We start from the raw sequence: 26,319 nt of genomic DNA, 5'->3' as shown, positions 1-26,319 counted from the left end.
GAAGACTTGAACGTGTTCACCATGGCTTTTGGTAACGATTCTCACAAATGGCGCCAATGATGCTACCAAAAATCGTACTTGGTAAATCTCCCGAGCTTGAAGACTGAGAAAGAGTACAAACAGAGCATTTCGGTACTTGAAACAAAGGCAATGATGTGTGTCATCGTCGTCCCTTCGATGCTTAAGTCAGAGAGGAAATTTATATGAGAGAATGTATAATGAAATTGTATGTAAAGACCTACCTTAGCAATTAGCTTTGGTCATGTATTTATAGACGTTAGTGGTAGAGTTGTAAAAAGGATTCAACTACCTGTGGCCCTTATCCTTATCATGTAGAGTGTTTGTGTTGTAATGAAAATATTTTGTTTGAGTTTGAGTCAAATTGTGATAGATAAGTGATTTGGATGAAGATAAATATCATAAGAGTTGCAGCAAAATTGGAATTGACGTTTCTGGAGCCCAATCTCATGAAGCCCGACCTAAACCTGTAGCCCGACCTCAAACTTTCGAGCACAGGCCCGACCTTGTGCTTGAGTAAATGTGTAGAGGGGAAGATCGAGATATATAGTTTGAGATAGGGGCTTCAAACCCGACCATATAAACTCGAGGATGTTCAAACCATCGGAGAGTGCTCAGGTTACCATGATCTCGAGCATGAGGTCATGGATGGTCGGGTCACATAGAAATTGTATACATCAATGACTATTTTATTTCTTTCTTGTATTAATAAATAATCCAATCGAAATAATGGTTGAACTAAAATAATAGAGGAAAAAGTAAATTTTTTTTAGTGAAAATTACCAAAATAGTCAATATTTGGCTTTGCATTTACAAAAATGTCACTTTTTTTTAGACATTGCAAGAATGTCAATTTTAGATATACTTGCCCCTCTAGATAATTTGAAATACCCTACATGTCCTAATTAAATGAGATTTTACTAATGGAAGAAATTGTACCAAAATTTTCTTTTGGTACTGTTCGTAGCCATGGGAGCTTTTTTTTTTGTTTTGTTTTGGTCTTTGTCCTTTACTTGCTCCTCATTTTCCAATTTTTCACCTGACACACGTAAATCATTGTCTTTCTTCTTCAATCATTTCATTTCCCATTTTCATCATTCATTTTGGGAAGGCACACAGAAACCTTTTCTCTTCCTCTTCCATTTAGCATCCCCCCCCCTTTTCATTATTCTCGCAATCTTGTGTCTTCCTTTTAGGTTTTTACTTTTCATTCTTCTTATTCTCGCTCACAACTCGTAAATCTATCTTTCAAGTCGAGAATTTCTGCAATTCTCTTCTAATGCACAATCCTTTTTTTATTCTAGTGCATAAATCGATTTTTGTTTTCTTGTTCGAATGTCTTCGTTGGACTGATGGTGTATTTTGAGCGACGTACATGATCGACGTTTCTATGAAAGCAATCAACAATTTATACTGTAAGATCTATGCTTTGTATGTTATCAATGGGCTCAATCTCGATTGCGATATTTCTTCTTCTTGTTGAGTTATTCTCGTTCATTTTCGTGATATGTTCTACTTGTTTGTGAAGAGGTGTTTTCGATTTATGTGTGTTTTTTATTATTCGGTGTTTTATTGATTTATAATTTATTTTGGTTTTATTTGGTTTCAAATAAATTTTTTTCACTCATCTGTAACGAAACTATGATCTATTCTAGCTTTTTTTTTCCTTCGCAAGATTTGTATTTTGTTAGTTTCGAACGAGCTTAGACTCAGTTGCTGTCTCTCTTCTTGTCGTTGAGTTATTTTTGTTCTTTTTCATGATGTGTTCCTGTTTGTGAATGGGTATTTTCGATTTATGTGTGTCTTCTTAGTTTCGGGGGCTTTGTTGACTTTTAATATATTTTAGTTTTATTAAGTTTCAAATTATTATTTTCAATTTCATTTAACGAAAAGATGGACTATTATTCTTGTATTTGACTCTTTTTTTTTTTTTTCAATACAGTCATGTATGCATGTCTTCTAAACGTGAATTGGGTGTTTACATATAGAGTTGAAACTAATTTATGCATGTGTGTTTTTTGCAATAATTATTATTTTTTTGGATCTGTTTGAGTTTAATCTACATCCAAGCATGTAAATATGGCATCCCAGATTCACATATATGTCCAAATAGTTTTTGAATATTTTTTTCCATTCTTTTTTTATACTAATAATTAAATATTTTCTTACTTGATTTTCAGTTTATAATGAGCCCTAATTGATTTCCCAAAGGGTACTGAGAAGTAGTTCGAAATTGGAGTTCTGAAGAGTAGTTGTCAAAAAATTATGGTGAAATTTGAGGAGAAATAGAGTCCGGCAGCAGGTATTTAAAATTTTCTTTTTGTCTTTTTACAAGCAATATGATTTTCCATATATTTTAAACTTTTTGTATCCATAAGTTAAAGAATTTATTAAGACATGGATGTTGTATGAAAATAAAACGGAGATATGGACCTCTTTTTTTGTATATGTTGTGCAATGTGAAAAAGTAACGCAATGTCATGTTGAAGTGGTCATTAGGGTTTAGGGTGTTATGTATATATTTTTTTTATTCCTTCAATTGTTGTCGTCAATATGAGATTTATGAGATTTTTTGTTTAGTCTATGATTTTAATTAATTTTTTTCTTTCTTTTACAAAATCGAACCTAAAATGCTTAAGGTTTGTTCTTTTGATGATACTCTTTTTTTATTTTATTTTTTTTTCCATTTTTTTGTTCGATCTTTGTAGAAGCCGAACTCAAGATACATAAAGTTATGTTTAGGGGGTGGTTAGGATTTGTGATGTGATATATATGTTTTTCGATTTTCTCATCCATGGTGTTGAATATGAAATTTGTTGTTCAATCTACGATTTCTGTTTATTTATTTATTTTCAATCTTTTGGTGCTTAGTTTTAGATTTTCCACTTTTTGCTTTGTTTTTATGAGATGAAGACTAAGGTGAAAAATGCTTTCCAAACTTATAAACTAGGCTTTGTTGTGTTATTTATGATGGATTCAATATGCTAGTTTGTTAATTAGATGGGTTACATGAGTTTAGTTGAAGTATGTCCTTTTGTATTGAAGTGTGTGCTTTTAAGTGTGGCACTTTTTGATTTTCAGCCATAGGTGTACTCTGTCATTTATTTATTTTATTTTATGTTCCTAGATTATGTTCATTTCATGTTTTTCTTGTGTCTTGGGTTCTAATTTATTACTTTTTTCCCGAGTTGTGTGAAACTCTTACAGCAGAACATAACATTAGCAATACAATTTAGGAGTGTTGAACACGGGTACGTCGACTTTATAATTGGTTTCTTCGAAAGTTACAATTTTAAAGATAAATGGTGATATTTGCAGATTTTTATTTTTTATTTTTAAATTTTAGATTCTAAGGTTCCGTATGTTTTAACTAAACATTGTGTCTTCATTATTTTAATTTATGTAGTGTTCTATATACATATTTTTTCTTGCAATGAGGCCTTCAACGAATCGATTAATGTTTGTTTAACAAACACTAAACATTGATTCATTTGAACAGGTTTGGGCATGAGCATTGTAGTTATAGATGTAATTTGTGGGTTTCTTTATGTATGACTCTAACGTGTAAATATCCTAAAAGATATTGGGTTGTGTTTGTCCAAACATAAAATACAGTGTTATTTTTAATAATAGGTTTCTTTAGTAGTGTAGTTTTAGATTTGTATGCATCATGACGTGGAATTTTGTAGCTAATACTCCTTCAAATGTTTTTTTCTTCATATACATAAATGTAATCTAAAGCCAAATATGGTGTTCATATTATTATTTTTTAATTGATGTGGGTTTTTGTAACCTATGTTGATAGATATAGATTTGGGTGGTTCTCAAGTTAATATTTTTTTGTAACTAATATCAATGGATGTTCATAATGATTTTTCATGTTTTTTTTTTTAGATTGCGCAATCAATTTGAAGATTCCTACATCTAGACCGTCGATTTTTATTTCTTTCTTTTGTGTTCGTCCTTCTCATTGGCTCTGTTCGGATTGTACATTTATAGGTAGTTTATATTTTTCTATTTTTTTGTGCATTTTGTTTTGGGAGCTTTCAATTTTTCTTATTCATTAGCTAGAAACGTATAAAAATATATAGTAAATTGAAAGGCTTGAGAAGGTGCAAGATGTGCGATATTTTTTTATATAGAGTCCGAGGAATGTGAAATTGTATAATTAGCTCATATGGTCTCTTTAGAAAAAATACACTTATCATTTTCGATATTTTGTCCCTCCAAACCCAAAGACCCTGTGGTGTCTTTATAATATATACTTTCTACATGTGGACGAGTCTTAGTTTGGCAGGGTTGTGATAATTTCAACCTTTCTACTTTATAATATGGAACCTTATTGGTTGGTAGACAGTGCATTCCTGCAATGTACTGACATGTGAATGTAATTGTTTTGATCATCATATTTTGAGTTGCCTGTTCCTTGTGCTAACATATGTATACAGTATTGCAACGTAAAAGAAGAATTGTCATAGAGATTAAGCTCTAGACTTGGTTACTTTTGCATCATCCCTTTTCACTCTTGAAAAGATGCTCACTCGTGATTCACTAATCCTTGATGTTTATTTTATTGCATGTATGAGCATATTTCATTTTTGTTGTATTGCATTGATGCCAATTTTCGAACTAGACGATACCGTTTATGACTCTTTCGCTATAATAGTTATAAGTTAAAATGTTCCTTCGTTGAGGTAGACTGGTCATGTTTTAGTTTCTCATAATTGCAGGTTTCAAATAGAGCTACTAGCCATTACCTTCTCGTCAAACTTGCAATTTCCCTGAACAAGTAAATTACACTACTTTTTGCTTCTGTCATTTATTTTACGATACAAGAAGTTCGATTTTCAAAAGTTCATTCATTTCTCTTTGTGCCATATGATCATTACTAGAGTCAAAATAAATAAATTTTATTCAAATGGAAATTAGAATTTTGGCAATGAATATAAGTTATAAATTTTTGTCTCTTCACATACTTTACTTGAAAAAGTTCTCCTTTGACTGTGAATACATTATTTTTTCAATGTTGTTACCTCAAGATATTTAGCAACATATACTTAAATTTGATGTAACTAATGTTTAACACACACACTTAAGTTTCATTTTGGAGTTTGTATGTATATATTCCTGTAATGAATTCTGTGTTTTGATATTATGGGATGCATTCGGCAGAGGAGAAGGAGAAGGATTAATGAAAAAATAAAGTCATTGTAAAATCTATTTCCAACTTCAAACAAGGTAGAAACCACATATTCGAAACATTTGGTTGCTGGGCTTTTTTTTTGTATTGGACAGAAGACACGAATATCGAAACATCTTGTGCTTGTGCAATTTTGTATCCTTCTTATGAAATTTTATTTTCATGGAATTTCGATGGAGAACGATGTACATATGTGAAAATTTTTTGTGCAGCCAATTCCTGTAACTGCAAAAGTCGATTTTCTATTGTACGTTATGAGAGGATTTGGTTTTCTATGATTTCATTTTGTTGAATATAAACTATCTCATGGTAGGATTTGGTTACTTAATTTGATAGGATGTCTAGGATGAATTAATAGTTATTTTATTTCATTTCATTGATTGTCTTAAGTATTGTTGAGCTAAAGGGGGTGTATAAAATGGTGTCATTGATTGTTTTAAGTATTTCCCTTATTATTGAGGTGTATGATATTGTGTCCTACCTACTGTGATCGCTAAAATTGTTTCGTTGAAATGACTTGCACACATGTCTTTCACTGTCTCATATTGGGTCTCCATTTATGGTCACTTATTTGAATTTGTTTCCTATTTCAGAGAATAAATACGTTAACTTGAATGGCTACAAATTCGTAGGTCGTTTTAATTTTTTTCCGTATCTTCTACTTCTATGTTGTAATGATCATCATAGTGTTGCTGACATTTCTCAACCCTCTTGCATGCGAATAATGTTTAGGGGAATAATTATTGACGTATGTTTCTAATTTCGGTGGTCTAGTCATCGTCCGGACACGTCCAACATCCATTCTATTCCAAGCCTCCCATTTGTACATACCAGGTGAGGATTCTAACAGTTTCTTTAACTTTCAAGTGGGTTAGACATATGGTGTGTTTTTACATGTTACTTAAGTACAACATATACGATGACATATGCATAAATACGATTGCCTATCTTTCCAACTTCTAGCATGCATGTGTGTCTGTCCGCCTTTATACATCCAGAGGGTTTTTACTTTTCAAACATACTTCTATGTGGCAATACATGATATGTTGAACTTGCACCCCTTAGCACGCATTCTAACTCTCGGTGAACTGTCAGCCCCGATACTTGACCCTCTGTTTTTCTCGACAGTTACCCTATCATTTCTGTTTGGATATCAACCGTCGGTATCGACAGATCTGCACAGACAGTCTGTTAATACCAACATTTGATCTCTGTACTTCTCAATAATTCACTGTTTCTATGCATGATGTCGCTTCATTATACCGTTAGACATTATACAACATTGTTTATGTTTATAATCTAATCCCATGGGTTTTGTCAATGCACCTTGCAAGGCAGATGGAGTTTGAATTCATGATTCCGAAAGATGCGCAGTTGTGGGCCCACATTTCCCAACGAAGCAACCTAATGTACGTGAAGATCGTGATGGACCATTTTGACGAGCGGCAACACGAGGACTTTCGCAACTTCCCCCTCGGGTAACTGGCTGAGGTTCCAGACATTCAATTCTTAGCCCAGCTAATCCTACAGCTAGTGTTCAGAAGCGTCCGCACTAAAGAGGTGAACAAGCTTTGGTACAATGTGCAAGGCCACCTGATGAGATACGGTCTACAAGTGTATACTCTTGTGACGGGGTTAAGATGCGGTCTATTCCCGGAGGGTGATGATTTCGATCGATTGATTGGGAGGAAGAGGTTGAAAGAGAGGTACTTTAAGTCCAATGACAAGATTTCATTGGCACAACTACAGTCTACTGTTGCCCGACCATCGATGACCTGAGCTGATCGCTACAAGCCAGACTGGTTCTAATTGTTGAGGGAGTTTTCAATGCTCCGGATAATAATGTCAATATCTATTTGCCGACACTATCAATTGTAGACGACCTGGACTTCTTTTTTACCTACCCTTGGGGTAAAGTCAGATATAGGCGTTTGTTGCACGGGTTCCGGGGTAGTTTAGCAAGAAAATTCCAAAAAGCCAAGTGGAGGAAGGAGAAAGAGATTACATGCACAGTGCATGGCTTCCCCATTGCTATGCAGGTACGAACAGTTCGTAACATTATCCTAACATGCATGATTTATCCCTCCGGTAGCATTGTACGTACAGTCTCGATAATTTGAATGTGTTTCTCTTGTTGCAACAAGTTTGGACATACGAGGCAATTCTGAAGATTGGGGAACGCTTCTGTCAGCGAGTCGGTGAACGAATGCCACGACTTCTTCGCTTGCAATGAAGCCACTTGGATCTCACTACTACGACATACGTCTGGACTTATTTCCAAATTTCTTGTTTGGATTTGTAACGTGCATGTGCCTTCGTAACCCTAAACATGATTAACACCATAAGCCAATAAAAGTGCCCAAAGCACGACAACCATGGTGTAACTAGTTGACAATGAAGTTAATGTCTATTTCGTTTTTGTTTCATTCGTCGTGTAACATGTGCGTGAAGATGATGCCCCATTTTTGTGAAACACTACAATTACAATCATGGTACAAGTACTAGACTTTTTTTCACAACCACATTTCAGCTGCAAGAATCTAGATTTAGTAAATTGTACAAAGAGAATAAAGAGTTTTAAAGGTCCTACTAATTATGGGAAAATGGAGGATAAAGGTACTCTAAATTTATTGAACTATTTCATCAATTGCTTTTCAAATGTACAAGGAGATTGGACTTGGTGGTTGGGTAGATGATGACCATAATTGCTTCCCCCTTCAAGTTGCTTATAAATACAGTGAGACTCCATTGTCAACTCCTAGACAAATTAGTTGAATAGCATTGTGAGAATTTTTGCCTCTTACAAACAAATTTCGTTTCATCCATACTTTACTACATCAACATAATGAGTTCATCCATTGGAAGCACCGAACCGTTGAACATGGACAAGCCGTTCTCAATTCCCGGTTCATCTCCGTTATTTCCAATCTACATTTTGTCAAACGATAAGGAAATTAACCCTCATACGGGTAGGAGAGCCATTTCCCTTATTCTCTTTCCCAACTTGGAAGATGTTGAGAATGACGATGGGCAATCACAGAACGATGTGCTCAATTCGGTGTTCGCGGACGATGCTGGATACGAGGAGCAATCCGACGATGACGACGGGCTGGCGTACGTGCCACAAAACGAGGTCATTATCATCTCATGAAAGTTTAGTAGTCGACGATAAGAGAAATGCTGGCCATGGAACGACAAATTAACCGTCGGGCTGTAGATTTATATTTTGCACCACGTTCAGCGGATGTTATGAAATGGTGTTTATCATGAGCTGAATTGAGTCCACGGATTACGATGTTGCAAATTATAATATATTTTATGGGTATTGAAAATTACATTTTTAAATGGACAAAACAGGGAAGTAGTTTCGTGTCCTCCCTTCATGCATGTTGAACGACCGTAGAGTATGATTGGCTAATTGTACATTATCAAAGATATTGTGGCAAAACTTTTTACTTATGCTTATTCTGAATAATGTAAGTGGATAATGTGTACGCAAATACCGTTATTTGTGTTGATATTAACAAATGGAGTTCATCATGCGCACAAATCGGTGAACTAATTACAACGTAGTAATTTACAATTCAATTGGCTGGGGATTGAAAATCACAAATTGAATACTGTGTGATTCGTACAAGGTTTTGCTTACAACCTTCAAGTATTTTGAATGATCGTACAGCTGGAGGGTTAACTGTACATCTTTGAAGACATTGTGTCGAACATGTTACAATTATATTGTTTCCCGTTCACAGAACCTACAGTTTACCATGTACGTGAAACTGATCTTGTGCATGCTTTCATCGACTGTCGAGAATGCAGAACACATCTGTTTGGACAGACATTTCACATGTCGGGATGTTGCGTACGTTCTAAACAGAACAGTTGACTATGAAATTCGTATGTGCACAAAAAGATGCCGAACGTCCAGAAACGGTAATTATCACAAACTTTATAAGAGAACTTCATAATGTACAGTACAGTACGGAACATTGATTTACAACGTCGATTACACTAAAAACCTTTAGAGAAGTTGTGATACATTGGGGTTTGAACATGTGCTCCGATTATGACCAAGTCGAGCACAACTACTGCATTTCCTGCTCGACCATGCAGACTCCTGTCTTGAACATTGACGTCAGGTCGGTGGTCTACCTAGAGGGCGACATACGAGTGGTGGCAAAATAGAAGTAAATGTAATTAAGCTTGGCACAACCCGGTCCATTTCACGTCCAGCAGGATATATAGCTTCGCTATATGCACCCTTTCAGTATTTAGATGTGTTATAAGGGGAGTAAAGGTCATACATAGACTTTCCTCTCAAGCAAGCAGCACAAGTTGCATGAACACATGGCATACGATTTAGTTAAAACTCACGACAAGTGCAGGTGTCTTCGAAAAAGTCAACTATGTCTATGTCATTGGATATTCCAAGTTGAGTAAAGTTGTTTGTCAACAAATGGGCTCGAAGCCTAGTTCCCCTTTCGAATGTCATCCGTAACTCGTTCTCCATCTTCAGCGCCAATACGGTACTGCATTCGGTCGTATTTTTTTGACATTCTAAAACCACTTATACATAGTACTCCGAATGTGTTCAACCAACCAAGTTATCGGTAAAGAACGGGCTTCTCTCAACATGGAGTTCAAAGACTCTGCGTTGTTGTTCGTCATAATGTTATAACAACGGCCAATAAATGGTGCTCGAGACCAAAATGAATAACCTGCACGCTCTAAGTACCCGATAAGTTGTAGCAGCTCGTTTGAATAGAAATATTGTACTTGCGTTGCTGTACCACTGTATTAGGTTCTTTTCGAGATGCCAGATACAACAACTATGGTAAGACAACGTGAACAACTGAGTAATAGCTTTGTCAATGCTATTTTTCCCGTCTGAAACAAATATGAGGTCTTCGGAGTCCCCTATAAGCTCTTTCAAGTTGGACATAAACCACTTCCAGGATTTATTGGTTTCAGCATCTACAATCCCCCATGCCAACAGATATATCTATTTGTTACCATCTTGGGCAGTTGCCACTATAAGTGTATTTTTGTATGGACCCTTCAACTGACTGTCATCAACACAAATAACGGGTCTCAAATACTGCATGTAACCACGAATGCTTGCACCGAAAGTTAGGAAGAAGTAATGAAACCTATTTTGAGAATTAAGTTCGATGTGGATTACTCTCTCCTATGACATGGCAGTATGAAGATAATTTTTGAAAACTGGCTTCCGGTGTACCGTTTAGCATAGTAAAGGCATGAAACTTTCCCCTACAAGCTTTGTTGTAACTAATTTTCACACTGAACTCACGTTCCATATCACGTGCAATAGCGGTAAGGTCATACGATCGGTATGGAGTATCCAGTTATCCCAAAATGTGCTCAGCAATTACAGAACTAGTGGCATGTCGATATGCGTTACGACGAAAAATAAGGGAACTTGTGTGCATGTTGATGAATTTACGGATCATGAAGATTGCAGATTGCTTGACAGTAGAATCACGTAGCATCCACTTGCAATTTTCATCAACACATACAGCGGTTAACATTTTCATGCTTGACCTGCTAACCCGAAATTGGAACTTCTCTTGCAAAACAAGCAGACGAATCTTCGAGTACAACTGTTTCTTGCTAAAAATTATTTGCTTTTCGGCGAGAACGACGGTTGCAAAACACTCATCTGTGCTTGAACTGATGGAATGTGATGACATTGGCTGGTCAATGTCAGCAATAATAGCACCATCTGTACCATGTAAGGGGTTGTCTAAGTGCTCAACGGATGCTGCAGCCTCGATATAGTCAATTGGAGGTTTAGGTGCTTCGGTGTTCGACACACTATGCTGAAAATTGAGCTCACCATGTGGTAAATTTTGGGGACATTCCGTTCGGTCGAACAGGTTCCCTACACAATTTGCTTCCCTCGCCATGTCAACACTCGAGAGCACGATTTTCAAAATACTGACGCAGAGTGCAATTTCCTTATAAATAGATATGTACCAATTTAGGTCATCATCGTTGCGTATCTCTGCTGGAAGTATATTAAAATTCGGGACTTTGAACTTCAATTCGATTTCATTGCGGGCTTCAACAATACCAAGTTTGTTCTTCAACCGTAACACAAGTTTTGCTACGGTAATGCTTTTTTACGCTAAAATGGAAGTCGTTTTGTCCCCTCTTTACTTCCATTCGTCATCCACGTGAACAAAGTTCCCTCCATGCGACACGATGAATCTCAAATCTTGAGCCATACCTGAAATGTTGGGACTACAAAAGTGAGAATTCTATACATTCATATGTCGAAAGATTTAATATCGTCAAATTGACGCATTAGAATACTGTGATCCAAGTACTATCAAAAAGAGAAAGCTTATCAGGTGTCAAAATTGACAATTGAATTCTCTATCCATCCCGACAATTACTAAATGTCGAGTTCAACACTTAAAAAATGTCTAACCCGACGGTTTCAACGAAACTGCTCAACAGTTGAACTGCCACAAGTTTCGGAGAAACTAAAAATCATGTGTTTGACTGTTTGAAGAATTTATTGCAAAATATTAATGGTAATAATCAATTCTCAACTACAATATCAACTGATATTCCCACACATAAAAAAGTATAACTCAATGCTTTATTAAATATGAAATCCTCACATTTTGTTGAGAATATTGGTATTTTTTCTCTTTTTAAAATATACCAAAAATAAAACATATCAATAAATAAGAGATTAAAGATGGACAATTAATTATGACCATGTTCTATTGAACATTTAAAATAGTCAAGTATGGCATGAAAAGATTTCTCTCCTACTACCTCACCTTTGAGATTGATAAATGACTTTCTTTGTTGCCTTGTTGATGATGGAAGGGAAATGATGAAGAAGAAGAAGCTATTTCAAATCCTACGTGTGTATGTGTGTGTATTTTGTACAGATTCCACCCTGTTTTTAATCAAAAATTCATATTATACAATATAATATTCATTTCTTCAATGTTAACAATAAAGAACAATAAATAATCACATCACACTATTAATTACATTCAAATCAAGCATTTATTGCTCCTAAAAATGTGTCAAAGGGTAAGATGGACATTTTATGGAGAAAAAGTGACATTTTTGAAAAAAATTTATCCAAGACAAAATTTTTTGCACATTTTCAAATTTAATGACATTTATGTAAATTCCCTTTTTTTTTATTGTCCTATCTAGCATGGGTGAACTGGGGTTGGCCTAGGGGGTAACGTGACCCCTTAGATTTGCCATTATCATTTACCCATCGGTCACCACTTTACGTCTTCACCATTTGAATAAGCCATTAGCCACTACCAATTTGAATATGCTGCATTAAAATAAGCCCCATTTGAATAAACCCCTGCCACAATCTACCATTGTTTTCGCTGTCATGTTGTGCATCTTCAGATCTTTTGTGCCATCTGTGGTCTGCATATTTCTAAGCTTCTTACTTTCGGCTCTATCCACTGCCACCTTCTTGAAGGTGTGTGATATTACCATTTGATTTTAGTTATTTTCTTCCAGTTTTAGTGTCAGCAATGTAGTTAATATATATTTCTGATTTATGTATTACTCATTCCTGTCAAATGCCAATGTTGCCATTAATTGTGTTTTCTAACTTAGGGATTTAGGGATTTTTGATTTAGAAAATTAGGGATTACTGATTTAGGGCTTTTTTATTTATATGTAAATTGATTTAGGAAGGTTAAAACTTTTTGATTAACATGTTTGAAATTTTGTAGGTATGACTTAGAAAGAGAAACTGATTTAGGGATTTTTAAGGTGGTTTGATTTTTTATTTGTATCAGCTATGGACAAATACTTTAAACGTAATTCTATACACTTTCGAAAATTTTGAAGGATTACAAGGCATTAGTGATCTTGCACAGAAGTTGATAGTGAAGAATAAGCATGAAGTGGTGAAAGCCTAGAAAGATACATGCCCATTTGAGATGTTTATTTTCCAATTATTTCTTCGATTAGGAAAACGAAAAAAAATAAATAAGAATTCTAGGCATTCTCTTAGCCCATTCAAAAGGATCTTATCTCATAATTATTAGTCTATAAGTTTGTGACATTAGCTTTAGTTCTTCCCGTAGCAACAATTACCGTCAAAAGAGCATTTTCTGCAATGATTTATGTCAAAAATGTTTGCTCAATCAAATATGAGATCAATGTTTGAATAATAATTTGATTGCATATATTGAGAAAGGTATACTTGACAAGATTGAAAATGATTTAATTATAGAACGTTGTCAAAGTATGAAAACACGTAGAGAACAATTGTAATAAGATCTTTAACTTTAATTTTTTCGTCATTTTTCGAAAGTTTGATTGTGATCCCCTTACCCAAAATGTTTGGATCTACCCCTACTATTTAGTACTGCATACCACGATCTAAAAGGTTCCCTTGAGAACCAGTCGTCGGTACAAAGAGTATTGCTTCCCTAGTTCCCTGCCATTGAATGATTGAAGATCACAACTACGCAGGGACTGTCTACAATATAACCACGTTGCTCATAAGTTCGACGATACCTCTTCTGTCATTAATAATCATACAAAACCTTCTTCATTGAGCAATGCTTTTATTGATTGGCATCTGATTCAACTTGCAATAAGCAAAACATTCGCATCAAATTCACTTAAAAGAGAATGATTTTTATCAAATAAACCTTTCACATCATTATGATTATGCTAGAGTTGATGTATCAGAAGTTCCCAAATTCCCTGGGAATATCCGATATTTTATTCCACCGTTGCTTGAGCCTGAAGGATGCCTGTCGAGTTGTCAGTACGCTAAAACACAATTGATACACTAAAATAGATAAAATTAGACATGTTTATGAAATAAGACGCAAGTGATGAAAGTTTTCATTTGTCGGGTTGAGCTGCGTCTCGAACAAAAATTGAGATCAGCTTTCTTGGTAAGGAGTTAAGAGAGCCAAGCTTGAGCCTTTCAAGGAGTATTATTATTTATTATTTTGGATATATCCTTAAATCTGAGTATATTACCTCTACATACAAAATAAGTTGATATAAGCCGCATATTTAAAACTAATCTTTAAGGTAAATCACCACAAACGCATTCTTCGCCAATTTATAAGAGGTCAAACTTGTAGAAAGCTACTCTTGATCTTCTAAGCTTTACATCGTCTCTTCACTTCTATTAATAATTTATATTCTATACTTTATGGCATGTTTGATAACGGAAATTCAGTAGATTCGCATTGTTAAGCAAGAAAAAATAAGCTAAAAAATCTTTTTTATTATAACCATCCTATCCTACATGTAGTGAGCGCAAAACATGCACTTAAAAGTCATTAACAAACATATTTAAATTCAATATATTTAACTTGAAGCAAGATCAAGCTTTTCTGCTATAAAGATCTTCATTAGTGCATAAAAATAAAAAACTAATCTGAGTTTAGTTCAAACCTTATTCATAATAGTCAAGCTCCATTTCTCATCAATTTAACAAGTATTTTCAATACTAAACAATTTCAGGTCAAGCCAAGAAAGGAGCAAGAATTACTCATTGATATTTGAGGTTAGAGATAGTTGTTCCAGGAATTTTGACCTGAGTGGATGATACAAATCATCAATGAACAGAATGTCCCTAAAACTAGTAAACAATCTTCCATTAGGAGTAAGCCCATAAAAATAGGTCATAGCAGCAACCACCAGCAACCACAAAATTTACCACCATGGAATATGTTTTTGAAGTATCATAGCAACAAAGCTAACTTTCATTACTTGCCTTTGTAATTTACCCAAACCTTGATCCTTGAGACAGACAGGTTGTCGAAATGATAGACGAAGGGAAGTAATATAACAGCGATTATGACTAGGAATTGATCAGCCCATGCGATAGGAATTTCCTCAGCGTTTCATATGTCATGAAAATGATCCCTGCACTTGGAACAACCTTATAGTATTCTGGCATGATCCCTCTATATAAACCATGTAGGCCTTCCGCACGGATTATGTGTCGAAATGTCCCAAGCAATCCAGTATTGTACACACGGGCTCGACCAGCAGCCCCTTCCAATTGCATTCTTCGCCTCACAAGATCCAAAGGAAAAGTTGCTGCAAAAGTGTTAAAGACATGGGTTAGGGAAACTCAATTGTAAGGCCAAATATTGATCAATAACTAACTGGCTACTAAATTTCATCTTGTGATCATCAATTAGTAGATTCTAATAAATTTCATTTGTGAATGTCAGTGACATTAGCAAATGTGGTTAAATTTCTAGCCCAATCATATTTAACCTTTTTGTGTGGACGGAACACTTAAATTTTGTCATATTTCAAAAACTGTATTTTGTGAGTAAAATCTTCTGCTAGACAATAAAATGATACTTGCTGACCCCGATATCTGCATATTGAACTCAGATAGACCGTACGAGTTCAAAATCAATCCTAGTATTTTCCCCTTCCACTATTTCTCCAAATGTGTCATATTATCGAATTATACTAGTCTCCAAAACTCAATGCCAGGTTATCCAAGTGCGAGCAAGTGAATAGCGAACAATCTTCTATGTACAGGTACAACCATTTGAAATTAAATTCGTGAAAAGAGGGAAAGTGCAATGAAACAGAATATAAAAATAGCAAACAAGCATACTGGATGCCAAAAACTACTGCACTAGTATCCAAGTAGCAATGAGACTAAATGATCAATACTAATAATAGTAAATTCCAGGCATCAGAATCAAAAGCACGTCATCTTAAATGAGTTGTACAGATAAAAAAATCAAATGAATTATAGCATGTACAGGTACAACCATTTGAAATTAAATTCGTGAAAAGAGGGAAAGTGCAATGAAACAGAATATAAAAATAGCAAACAAGCATACTGGATGCCAAAAACTACTGCACTAGTATCCAAGTAGCAATGAGACTAAATGATCAATACTAATAATAGTAAATTCCAGGCATCAGAATCAAAAGCACGTCATCTTAAATGAGTTGTACAGATAAAAAAATCAAATGAATTTTAGCAGCTCCAAACTGAGAAATTATTCACCCATAAAAGGCATAACATATTGAATGTTAATGACAACAACATAGCCACCCCCCGTCAACCTCTCTCTTCGAAAATGCCCCACTCACCCAGTGAAACAGGTATATGTCTTTCTAGCAATAAAATAAACTCGTTCACCTGTTGATGAAGCAATCCCAGAAAGACTGCCGCAAGCAAGGCTGACCGCAACAGCAGAATCATTGGGCCTAATAGAGAAGCAACAAGTCATTCTCAAGAAGATTAATTAAGGACAAAGAAAAGACTGGGAACTCTAATTATATCAGTGACTACATATTCACCTTTGAGAATGCCAATAAGATCTCAAGGTCTCATAAACAGAAAAACTTATGGCTATACTGGGTCCAACACCCTGCAAAATGCAAAGCATCTCAGAGATTAGAAACAAAAATGTAAAAGAAAAGAAAAGAAAAGAAGAAACAAACATGGCAACCGAAAATATCTGTATTCAGGTAACATGTCTAGTCATACAAGGAACCAAAGCAAGAGACATACCAATAGTGTTGCTCCGAGTCCTTTGTACAGACCAAGGAAACCTTCATCTCTGCAAATGGTACGGACTGCATGCCAAATACCCTGGTAGTAAATTGCATTTCTCTACAAGGTTTTCAAACTAAATTAGTCGAGGCTACTGGGCAAATAAAATATCGACTTTAACCATGAAAAAAGGAAAAGGAAAGAAAAAAGGAAAAATAAAAAGACAAGTGTGCTGCCAATGGGAAAAAGGAATGGCTAGCCAAACCTAATGGCTTTGGTAGTTTCATATGCATGTGTGCTAGTAGCTTGATTGGGTACATCTCTATTTCTGTTTATTTCTTTAACGTCCCCAACCAAATTTATTGGAAATAAGTCGCGGATGTTCCCCTCATTTATGTTAATATTTTTCTTTTCAGTAGTTCTACATGAAGTATTACTATATTACCTGTGCAGCAAGCCGTGTCCTCACAAGATCTAGTGGATAGGTGGCAGAAGCAGCAGTTATTCCTGACAAACCACCACCCACAAAGTGCACAAGAATACCTGCACTTGCATTTCCCCCATGACCATCCAGTCCAGGGATAGATTTTAAAATCTGCAAAGATTATGACATCAGCAAAATAGTATAGTAAATATACTTAACCTAGAACGAAACTGTAATTCGCATCTCTTAAAAACTCACACTTTTGTAGTGTTCATACGCACAGAAGTTTACTGAAGAATAAGGAAGTCGGTGAGCAATTGTAACCAGATTTCCTTTCCAGAAAGCTCTTAAACCTTCTTCATTGACAATACGTAATGCCTCGCGCCACATGCTAGGCTTACTCAATACTGCAACATCTGAGTGCATGCCTTGTACCTAAAGAGATTGACATTTATAGCTCAGAGGATACGGAATACAAAAATATTATATCCTAGGATTGACAAATAAGGGGGAAAAGAAAATACGAGAACAAATCTTTCTATTAGAATAAAAAGAAGAAGAAACTATTTATTAGTTAGTATCAACTGCATACATCCTAACAAGTTCAAATAGGCCACCGATGTGAATAAAAATAAGATGTAAAAATTCACACGGCGTACTTTTGTATATTATGGTAAAGAAAGGCATTGCTGGCACAAGGAAATTTTCAGAAGCACAAAACATCCTCAAAAGATTCAAATATAGCTGCCCGAATTATAGTTGCAATTTTTTGCTAATAGCCGAAAAGAACCATGCTGAGTTCTGAATCTTTTGAAGTTGTATATAATTTGGAAATACCAACCAATATTACACGAAAATTTTAAAACCCTTTCTTTTATGGCACCCATAAATGGGAAAATAGATATTCACATAAACTCTAGTTTTTTCAAGCAATTCATAAGGTACTCTGGAAACTCCATCGTTTATTCTATTTTTATTTCTTCCATCTTATTCATATCACTTTCGCAATTAGGATATTTTTCCATTATAACAAGAGTCGAAGAGGAGAAAAGGACATATTTTAGACTAGAAAGTACTAAATTAAAGCACCTGAAACAGAATGGTGAGACGAGCAAGAGGCGCTGTACAGGTCTTGCTGAAAGCTCCAGCGACACCACCGGCGAGAAGCTCAGGAACAGTACCGATCTGAGATGGAGGCGGTTGCTCCTGCTGCTGCGGCCGTGAGTGGTGGTGGCGGTGTAGAAATTTCCTGGTGGCAGAACCACCGTCCACCACTCCTCCATGACCCGATACTCCAGCTCTAGCTTCCATTTATGAAATTAAATTCAATTGATTTTTCAGTTGTATTGGAATTCTAATACAGGATCGTTTGTGGTTGGTGAGAATTTGCCGTGTGGAAATTGAGTTTGCATTTTTCGTAGGTTTGCTGAGGAATTCTGTTCAATTCCCTCGTACTATGGTGAGCATATTACTTCGAATATTTCTCCATTTTGAACGGTTAAATCCTAACATGGCCAACTAAATTAATTCTGATTAACCATAATCATTGAAAATAACAAGGTAATTATTACGAAAACTTTAAAAAATATATATATGAAAACAGAAATAATTTTTTTTCTTTGTTTTGTTTCTGCTAACACACAAAATATACTGACTAATCACACGCACACTTTTCAAGGAAAAATCCTCTAACCCGAATCAGAAAAAATTATATAATATAAATCAAACACAAATCAAAAAAAGGAAATTTGTTTCTGCTTTCGTATAAAAAAATTTTAAGTTTATGTAATTATTATCATATTGTGTGTTTTTATTTTTGTTTCTGATTCTCATTTTCCTTTTTATTATTATGGTAATAATTATGTTTAAATTTTTGGATATGCGATTTTTCTTATTTTTTATTTTTTGGTGGTAATAATCGAGTGATTGAACTAAAATGTTATATAAAGTTGGGTAGCAATGATAAATCAAAATCAATTCAAATGACCATAGTGACACTAAAATATAAAGTACAGTGACTATATTGAATCAAAATAAATTTAAATGACGTTGATTGTTATATATTTATGGTATAAATATAAAATGTGAAAGAAATAATCAAATTAGATAGAGTGCCAAAGTGGTGGGACGTCAGGGGTTCGAGTCACTCTCCACGCATATATTAAAATGTTTTGATTGGGACCTTGGATTCTTGAGCTTCCTTGACTAAAATAAATGATTTTTTTTATCATTTAATGGGTAAAACTAACCAATATTTTCTGACTGTTTGTTTTTGTAACAACCCACTAACAGCCATTAAAACACTTACTACTCAGTCATTAAAATTCTGAATTAACATGGTGAAGATTGTTACTTTCATCTTGCCTATATAAACTCATATCTCGCTTTGGAAAAAATACACACAATAAAAAAAAAATAGAAAAATCATCTTGCATCAATCCTCATTTTCATATTCTGAATTTTTTATATTCGGGATTTTACATTTATTTTGAAGTACAATTGAGAGTTCTAAAAAAATCATTCTTGATTGCTGCACAAGTGGTTTACGATCGTTGTATCCTATGAGTGATTGTCCATGGAGGTCGCAGCAATTATTGACGGGCAATTTCACTTTAAGATATCGTGCTGTCACGAGACTCGGTCGGACGATAAGTTTTATATTTCTGTATTATATTGTTCTGATCACTGACACTAAGTATAAATTACAATGACCATGAGTGAAATTGTACGTCACACAGGGAAGCCCAAATAGTTAACGGGCCAAGGCCCACGTCTAACCCCTTAGGAGTCCATTTCAAAAAGAGAGAAAAAATGAAAATTAATTAAACCTAAATAAAGAAACCTATTTTTAAGAGTGTTGAGAAACCTAAATAGCTTTGGGTGCTTTTACATGTAAAAAAAGAGTGGTGTATTTAATTTAAGAATAAAAGAGAGTATACAGCGTAATACAATTATACAAATGTATGTTACTTCTGTCATTTTGAATATAGTCATAGCATATAAGATAAATGTTGGAAAGTGGGAATGGCTTGTTTTGTGGCATTTGTTAGCTTTAAGAGGCCCCAGAGGTGATCCTGGCTATATCATCGAGGTTCAGGTTTGCCAACAAAAATCCATTGAAGTCCCGTTTTCTAACCAGGAAAATGTTGCACTTTTCAACACCTTTGACAGACCTCGAATAGTCTCAATTTCCTTCAACGGATCTTGAATTTGAACCCAAATCTTCCATTGTTGCTTGGCCAACTAGACAATACAGCACCATTAAAGCAATCTTGAATGACGTGGCTTTTGCTTGACCCAAGACTAAGCCAGTAATATATTTTAACAGTGCAAAGCTACAATTGCTTCATTTCCAATCCATGCCCAGGACTGAGGCAAGTCTGGAATATTGACTTGATGAATCAAGAGAGTGGACCCTTTTCGATGGGCGGCTAGTCTATCATGGGCTATATATCAATTACTTGTCCATCATCCAATGTGATTCGTGAGTAATAGTATTATAGGAAAATTATGCTATATAGGCTTCAGTGGCAATACCTTCAAGACAAATTACTAGTGTTCAACTTTTCACTACTGTTACACAAGTAGTCCAAGATTAATCTTTCCTGTAAACATGAGACTGAATATAGGAATCCAAGAATGCTATCATATACAAGTGAAATTAATTTTCTAGGAAACCACTTCATAAATTGAATTGTCATAATTGATCAACTAGGCATTGAGTGATGTGTTTCCTTGTTTTGTTGAAACTGGTGCAAATAACTGGAACCTTTACGTTAAGGTTCAACCAGGCAATGTCAAGACTAGTACCCAAATACACCCCCAAAAAGCTACTTATAATCTTAACCAAACATGCTAAAAATATTGATGGACGTCGTAAAAACTTTCACCTGTTAATATGCACAATCCCAGTAGGGAAAATTACCTGAAATGGAACTATTCAAGGTTCGAGCACCAAAGCTTCCTTCTGGAATATGTGCATGTTTCTGTTTTCTTCTTTCTGATGAACCACTACAAATTTTTCTAGTCAAGTTTCACAGAATTTCAGCGTCTCCATACTGGAGTTGGATCTGTAAAATATTCGCATAAGTTATACTCTTTTTCCCTCGCATATTTCCTAGAGCAAATTAATTCACTTTTATTTGGTTTTCTACTTCAGAGCTTCGTATCACGCAGACAGTGGCTTGTGCTAAGCTGTCAACAAACTATCAGTTGGAAGAACTCTAGCTAACTGTTAAAAGTGTAAAACATAACCAGGCTTGTTCTGCCAAAAGAAACCTGATAATTGGGATCATTTAAGTTGAGATCAAGTTTCCTCTGGAAGTTCAGGGGAGTAATCAATTCACATTCTGGTTAAATCATCATAAAGCTAATAAACTTGAAGGATGTAACCAAGATTGTTCCACCTAAACAACAGTAACAACAAAAAACTGAGCCTTATTCTCCATAAATTTCGCATCGCCACCACAATTTTGGGATTATTTGATTTAAAGTCCCCCTAGAGTTACATTAAAGTTCTAACACTGATTGTAGAACACATGAACTGTCAATTAAAAAAAGGGCATTTGACAGTGTTAAATATTCTATCAGAACTTATTATGCAGATAGTGGAACTCGAAAGCCAGTTCTAATTGTACAATTTACAAGCCAGACGCCCAGTAAACAAGCACATATATTAATACTTAGTGAGGAAACAAAATGGTTAGTATGTAAATTACCTTACAATCTTCCAAATCCTTAGCTCTCATTTGATACAAATGACAACGACCAAGACCGTGTCATATATCTTTTTTCAGAACATTTGCGCCTAAAATATACAACTATACTGAAATACACTCCCTTCAAAACATCTTTCTTAGCTAAATACATCCATTATATGATCATGCTCAAGCTCAAGCTATATTCCCAGAATTCCCACTGCACACTTTGCACAAAACTACTTCACATCCTTAACTCTCCCATTCATAACCCATAACTCCCATCATTTTGTAGATTCATGTCATACACTTCAGAATCTTTACTCTTCTCATAGCCATTGCCCCTCCTACGCTCTCCAGCTCTACTGTGAACTCCATTTTCCCTCGCACCCGACCCCTCTGCGTCACTTGAATACTTAATCCTATTTCTCTTCTTCCCAAACCTTCTGTTTGGAAAAGTTTCACTGTTACCTTCATTTGACATATCCTTAAAACTCTCTTCTGTAAAATCATCCCAATTGCCTTTGTTATCCAATCCAAGTCTCTTTTTTCTTGCATTCCTATTAGAACCTTTTCTTTCCAAACCCATTTCCCCATCACTTTCATTGCCCGAGCTATCGCTAGGTTTCTCAATTTTCCCATAGGGCTTGATGCTATGAACAACGCCCTTAGGGAAAAACCTTGCGGTGGGCATCCCATTATCAGGTCTGAACAATTCCGGTCCATCTCTTTCTGACCACAAGTCCAACCCACCAGGTTTCTGGAACCGGTCAGCCAAGACTTTCAACTGCTCGTCAGTACTCACAGAAAACAAAGTAGGAGCCTTCTCAACAACCTCCCATGGCCTCTCTAGTTCAGATACCGCAGCCTTAAGCTCGGCCCGCTTTCGCATCTCATAGATTTGTCGTTCTCGTGCCAACCGGGCCTTGAGAAGCTGCTTCGCTTTTTTGGCCTGCATCCTCTTCCATTGCCACTTCGAAACCCCTCCTGGGTATGTCCTAGGCCCACCACCCATTCGAATCGTCGTCGCTTGCCAGGGAATATTGCTGGAGTTAGTAAGAGAATGATGTGGAAATCTTTTGTTAAAGAATACTTGTGCAGCGCTCGAGCCGCCGGAAAGAGTTCTTGATGAAGAGAGGGTCTGTAAGGGTGTGGGAATTGATATAAACATTTGGAATATTGACATTTTTGGATTTTTGGGCCTCTATATCAAGGAAAACCTTGAGAATTGTTCAGAAGCAGGAGATTAGAAGTGAGGATTGTGGAGTGTGTGAAGAAGACGGAAGAACGCCTGTCCGTGAAGTGCTCACTGTGGTAGTAGGTAATATTTCGGGCTTCATTTTTTTTAAGAATGGGCCCCAGGCCTTGGGCATCACAGCCACACATTTTGCGATGGGAAAATTTCTTAATCCAGAGATTAGCAATGCTATTTTTCAGTTTTAAGGTAACAAGTTTGTGATTTCAAAACTCACAAAATCCAGAGAGAGAGAGAGAGAGAGGATTTCGTCGCAATTCAATCCCTAAAATCTAGCATCTAGTTTCCACATGTGAACAAACTCCCTAAAATTTATGATTTAAATTATTTAATAAATTATTAATTAATTAATTAATTAAATATATTATGGTCACATATCTATAAAATTTAGTCACATATTCACAATTTAATTAGTCACATATTATTTGTCGATCACTTTAAATGCTACAAATTATTTTAGGATTGCAATTCAAAAATTTTATAAGTCACAATTTGTTCAATGGTCACAAATCAAAAAGTAATACGTCACAATTTATGTATCGATCACACACAAATATTATAGGTCACAGTTTAGTAGACAGTCACAAATTAATATATTTTTAAGTCACATTAGTCACAATTTATCTTTTTCATCAGTCACATGTTGTTTATTGATCACATATTAATCAATTTAATGGTCACAATCAACCAAATAATCTGTGACCACCACCACAACAAGCACAGCACCACCGACCACCCCTCACCATTGTAACACAAACCACCACCACATTAACAGAGACCAATCACCATAACAATGAAAAACAAACCACGAAATCTCATCACCCGACCTATGTCATCCCACATGCAAACCACCATCCACAACCATAATCGTCACCGTCAACCAGCGCAGACCGCCACCAATACTTGTGACCACCACCAACGTCACGCCACGACCACCACCAACATCACGACGCGATCACTACCAACATCACACCACCCTACCTCCTCCCTGTTCATCAAACCGCAACACACCACAGATCCACCACCATCACCACAAGCCACAATCGTACCGCAACTGCCATCAACCATCGCACCTTGCCATCAAACACCACCCATCGCTAAAGCCACCGTCAAACAACCATTTGCAAAAAAGAAAAAGAAAAAAAAAACAACCACTGTGAAATGGAGCTCAAAGCGAAGCCGCCACTGCAAGCAAAGCTCGAAAGAGAGAAAAGTGAAGAGAAGGTGACAACAATATGCTTTATCTGGCCGACGATTCACGGCTTCTCCCTTGTGGCCTTTGGGAAAGGCAGCAATTGGTGAAGAGAGGAGAAAAAGTAATAGATAATACAGAGCTTGAAGCATAGAAAACTGATTAATTAATTATTGAACTATCAAAGCATATGCTTCTCAACGAGAAGAAATTGGAGAGAGAGAAGATGGAGATAGCCAGACGAGTGGGATGAGAGAGAATAAATTGATAAGGGTTGGTGGAATGAAATTTATATAATTAATATTTAATATTTAAATATAAAAGATCTAACTTTTGAAACGTTAAACTACTCATCTAATTTTTGAACCCTAGATTTTAACTTCAGAGTTTTCTGTAATTACCACTTCGGTGATTTTTTCTCATAAGGTACAATTTTATTGAAAATTAAGAGCTTGTTTGGTGATTAAAATCTAATTTTAATCTAAATCAAAGTTAAACAATCAATATTAACCACATCTTTCATTGGTCTCACAACTTTTTAACTACACATTTCAAAAACTTTTATCACAATCTATTAAAAAACTTAATTTTAATCTTCACCAAACACCCTTTAAATACTTTCAGTCGATCTCGTTTTAATTTTTTTCTTTCAAAAATACCTCCTTTTCATTTAAAGCCAATATTCACCTTCTTATTTGAAAACAATACTATACATTGTAACCTGTTATGTAATCATTCCATTTTTCGTTCTCATTATTTTCAAAATATATTTTTCTCTCTTATTTTTAATAACACATTTTTTAATAAAATAATATAACACGTAAACTCAAAAAAAAATCTTATTTTTAAACTACATATTCTCCATCAAAATACATTTTCTTGAGACAATAGGGCTCAAACAAGCTCCGTATCTTACTTTATATTAAGTATAAATATTTTGCACGAGATAACATGGACTTTATGATGTTACTTTTTGTTAAAAATCCTCATCAATTCCCGAACTAGTGAATAGGGGTGGACAAAATGACTAAATCGAAACAAGTCAAATTAGAATCAAATTAAATCGAGCAATTCGATTCAACTCTACAAAAATAATTAATGGTTTTGATTCATAGAACTAAGATCCATTTAGTTCTGGTTTCGGCATATATAATTACAAAATAGTGAATTACAATTCATACCAAAAATTTTAAAATTCAATTGAAAATCAGAACAAAAAGATCATGTTACCTTTCATTTCTCGTTTCTCATTGTGGAAATTGGAGACCCTACTACATTTTGGAGACTCGGAACATAATTCATTTTTAGTTTATATATCAACTCTCACATGGATACCAACAGGATGTCGCTTGTCGTCTACCGTCGCGCTCAGCAACTATAGCCCATTGATTTTTGAAATTGAAGCCTCAACCTTTGGTCTTTCTTCCTCAAATGTTCTTTCTCTTTTTTCAATAACGTACGTAGAACCAAACCAAATCAAATCAGGAACGAATAGTTCCATTCCAATTTGATTCCATATCTTAGAAAAATCATTTGATTGCATTATTAAAAAATCATTGGTTCACGTTCAGTTTGATTCTTTCGAAACCAAAACCAAATGGAACCATATCCATCCCTACCGATGGAGCCTGCACTCCAAAATTTACAAGTTGAGCAAATCGATCCCACTCAATTTGCCCTATTTTTTCCCTTTTTTCTTAAGCTTGAGATGGAAGAATGAAACTCGAGCTTTTCTTTTCTTTCCCTTTCCTTCCTTTATTTCTCCTTTTTTGCTTTTGCTATCGCTTAACTTTGTATTTTGTATAAAATAAAAGATTGTCAATTGGATATTAGTTGGTGAAGCAATAACTTCAAATTTGTAAGGTAAATCCTTCATTTGCTTTAGAACTTGAAGTGATATTTTACATATATTGATCATTTGATTGGTGATTTGATATTGTGAATTGTGATGAATGATTGTTTACGAAAACTTTAAAATTTCGTGATTTGTGATAAATTATAATTTG

At 35.2% G+C, this 26,319-nt stretch overlaps 2 protein-coding genes across 2 annotated transcripts; both read right to left on the bottom strand.

Annotated features, from left to right (window-relative positions):
* Nucleotides 1-14,646: 14,646 nt before the first annotated feature.
* Nucleotides 14,647-18,675, bottom strand: LOC111369371 (mitochondrial substrate carrier family protein B-like). The gene is made up of 7 exons (XM_022990858.1): nt 18,259-18,675; nt 17,428-17,604; nt 17,191-17,340; nt 16,764-16,865; nt 16,550-16,620; nt 16,389-16,456; nt 14,647-15,313 (listed from the first exon to the last, which is right to left on the bottom strand). Exons 1-7 carry the CDS (start codon nt 18,478-18,480, stop codon nt 15,072-15,074), a joined length of 1,032 nt encoding a protein of 343 aa, XP_022846626.1. The 5' UTR covers nt 18,481-18,675; the 3' UTR covers nt 14,647-15,071.
* A 1,582-nt stretch (nt 18,676-20,257) lies between these two features.
* LOC111369372 (probable DEAD-box ATP-dependent RNA helicase 48) lies at nt 20,258-23,184 on the bottom strand. Its single transcript, XM_022990859.1, has 2 exons — nt 21,888-23,184; nt 20,258-21,239 (listed from the first exon to the last, which is right to left on the bottom strand). The coding sequence occupies exon 1, from the start codon at nt 23,050-23,052 to the stop codon at nt 22,132-22,134; it is 921 nt and encodes a 306-aa protein (XP_022846627.1). The 5' UTR covers nt 23,053-23,184; the 3' UTR covers nt 20,258-21,239; nt 21,888-22,131.
* Nucleotides 23,185-26,319: the final 3,135 nt, after the last annotated feature.

The sequence above is a fragment of the Olea europaea genome, chromosome 20 (genome assembly GCF_002742605.1).
Source record: "Olea europaea var. sylvestris chromosome 20, O_europaea_v1, whole genome shotgun sequence".
NCBI classification, from domain to species: domain Eukaryota; kingdom Viridiplantae; phylum Streptophyta; class Magnoliopsida; order Lamiales; family Oleaceae; genus Olea; species Olea europaea.
This window is presented reverse-complemented; position numbering and strand designations above follow the sequence as displayed.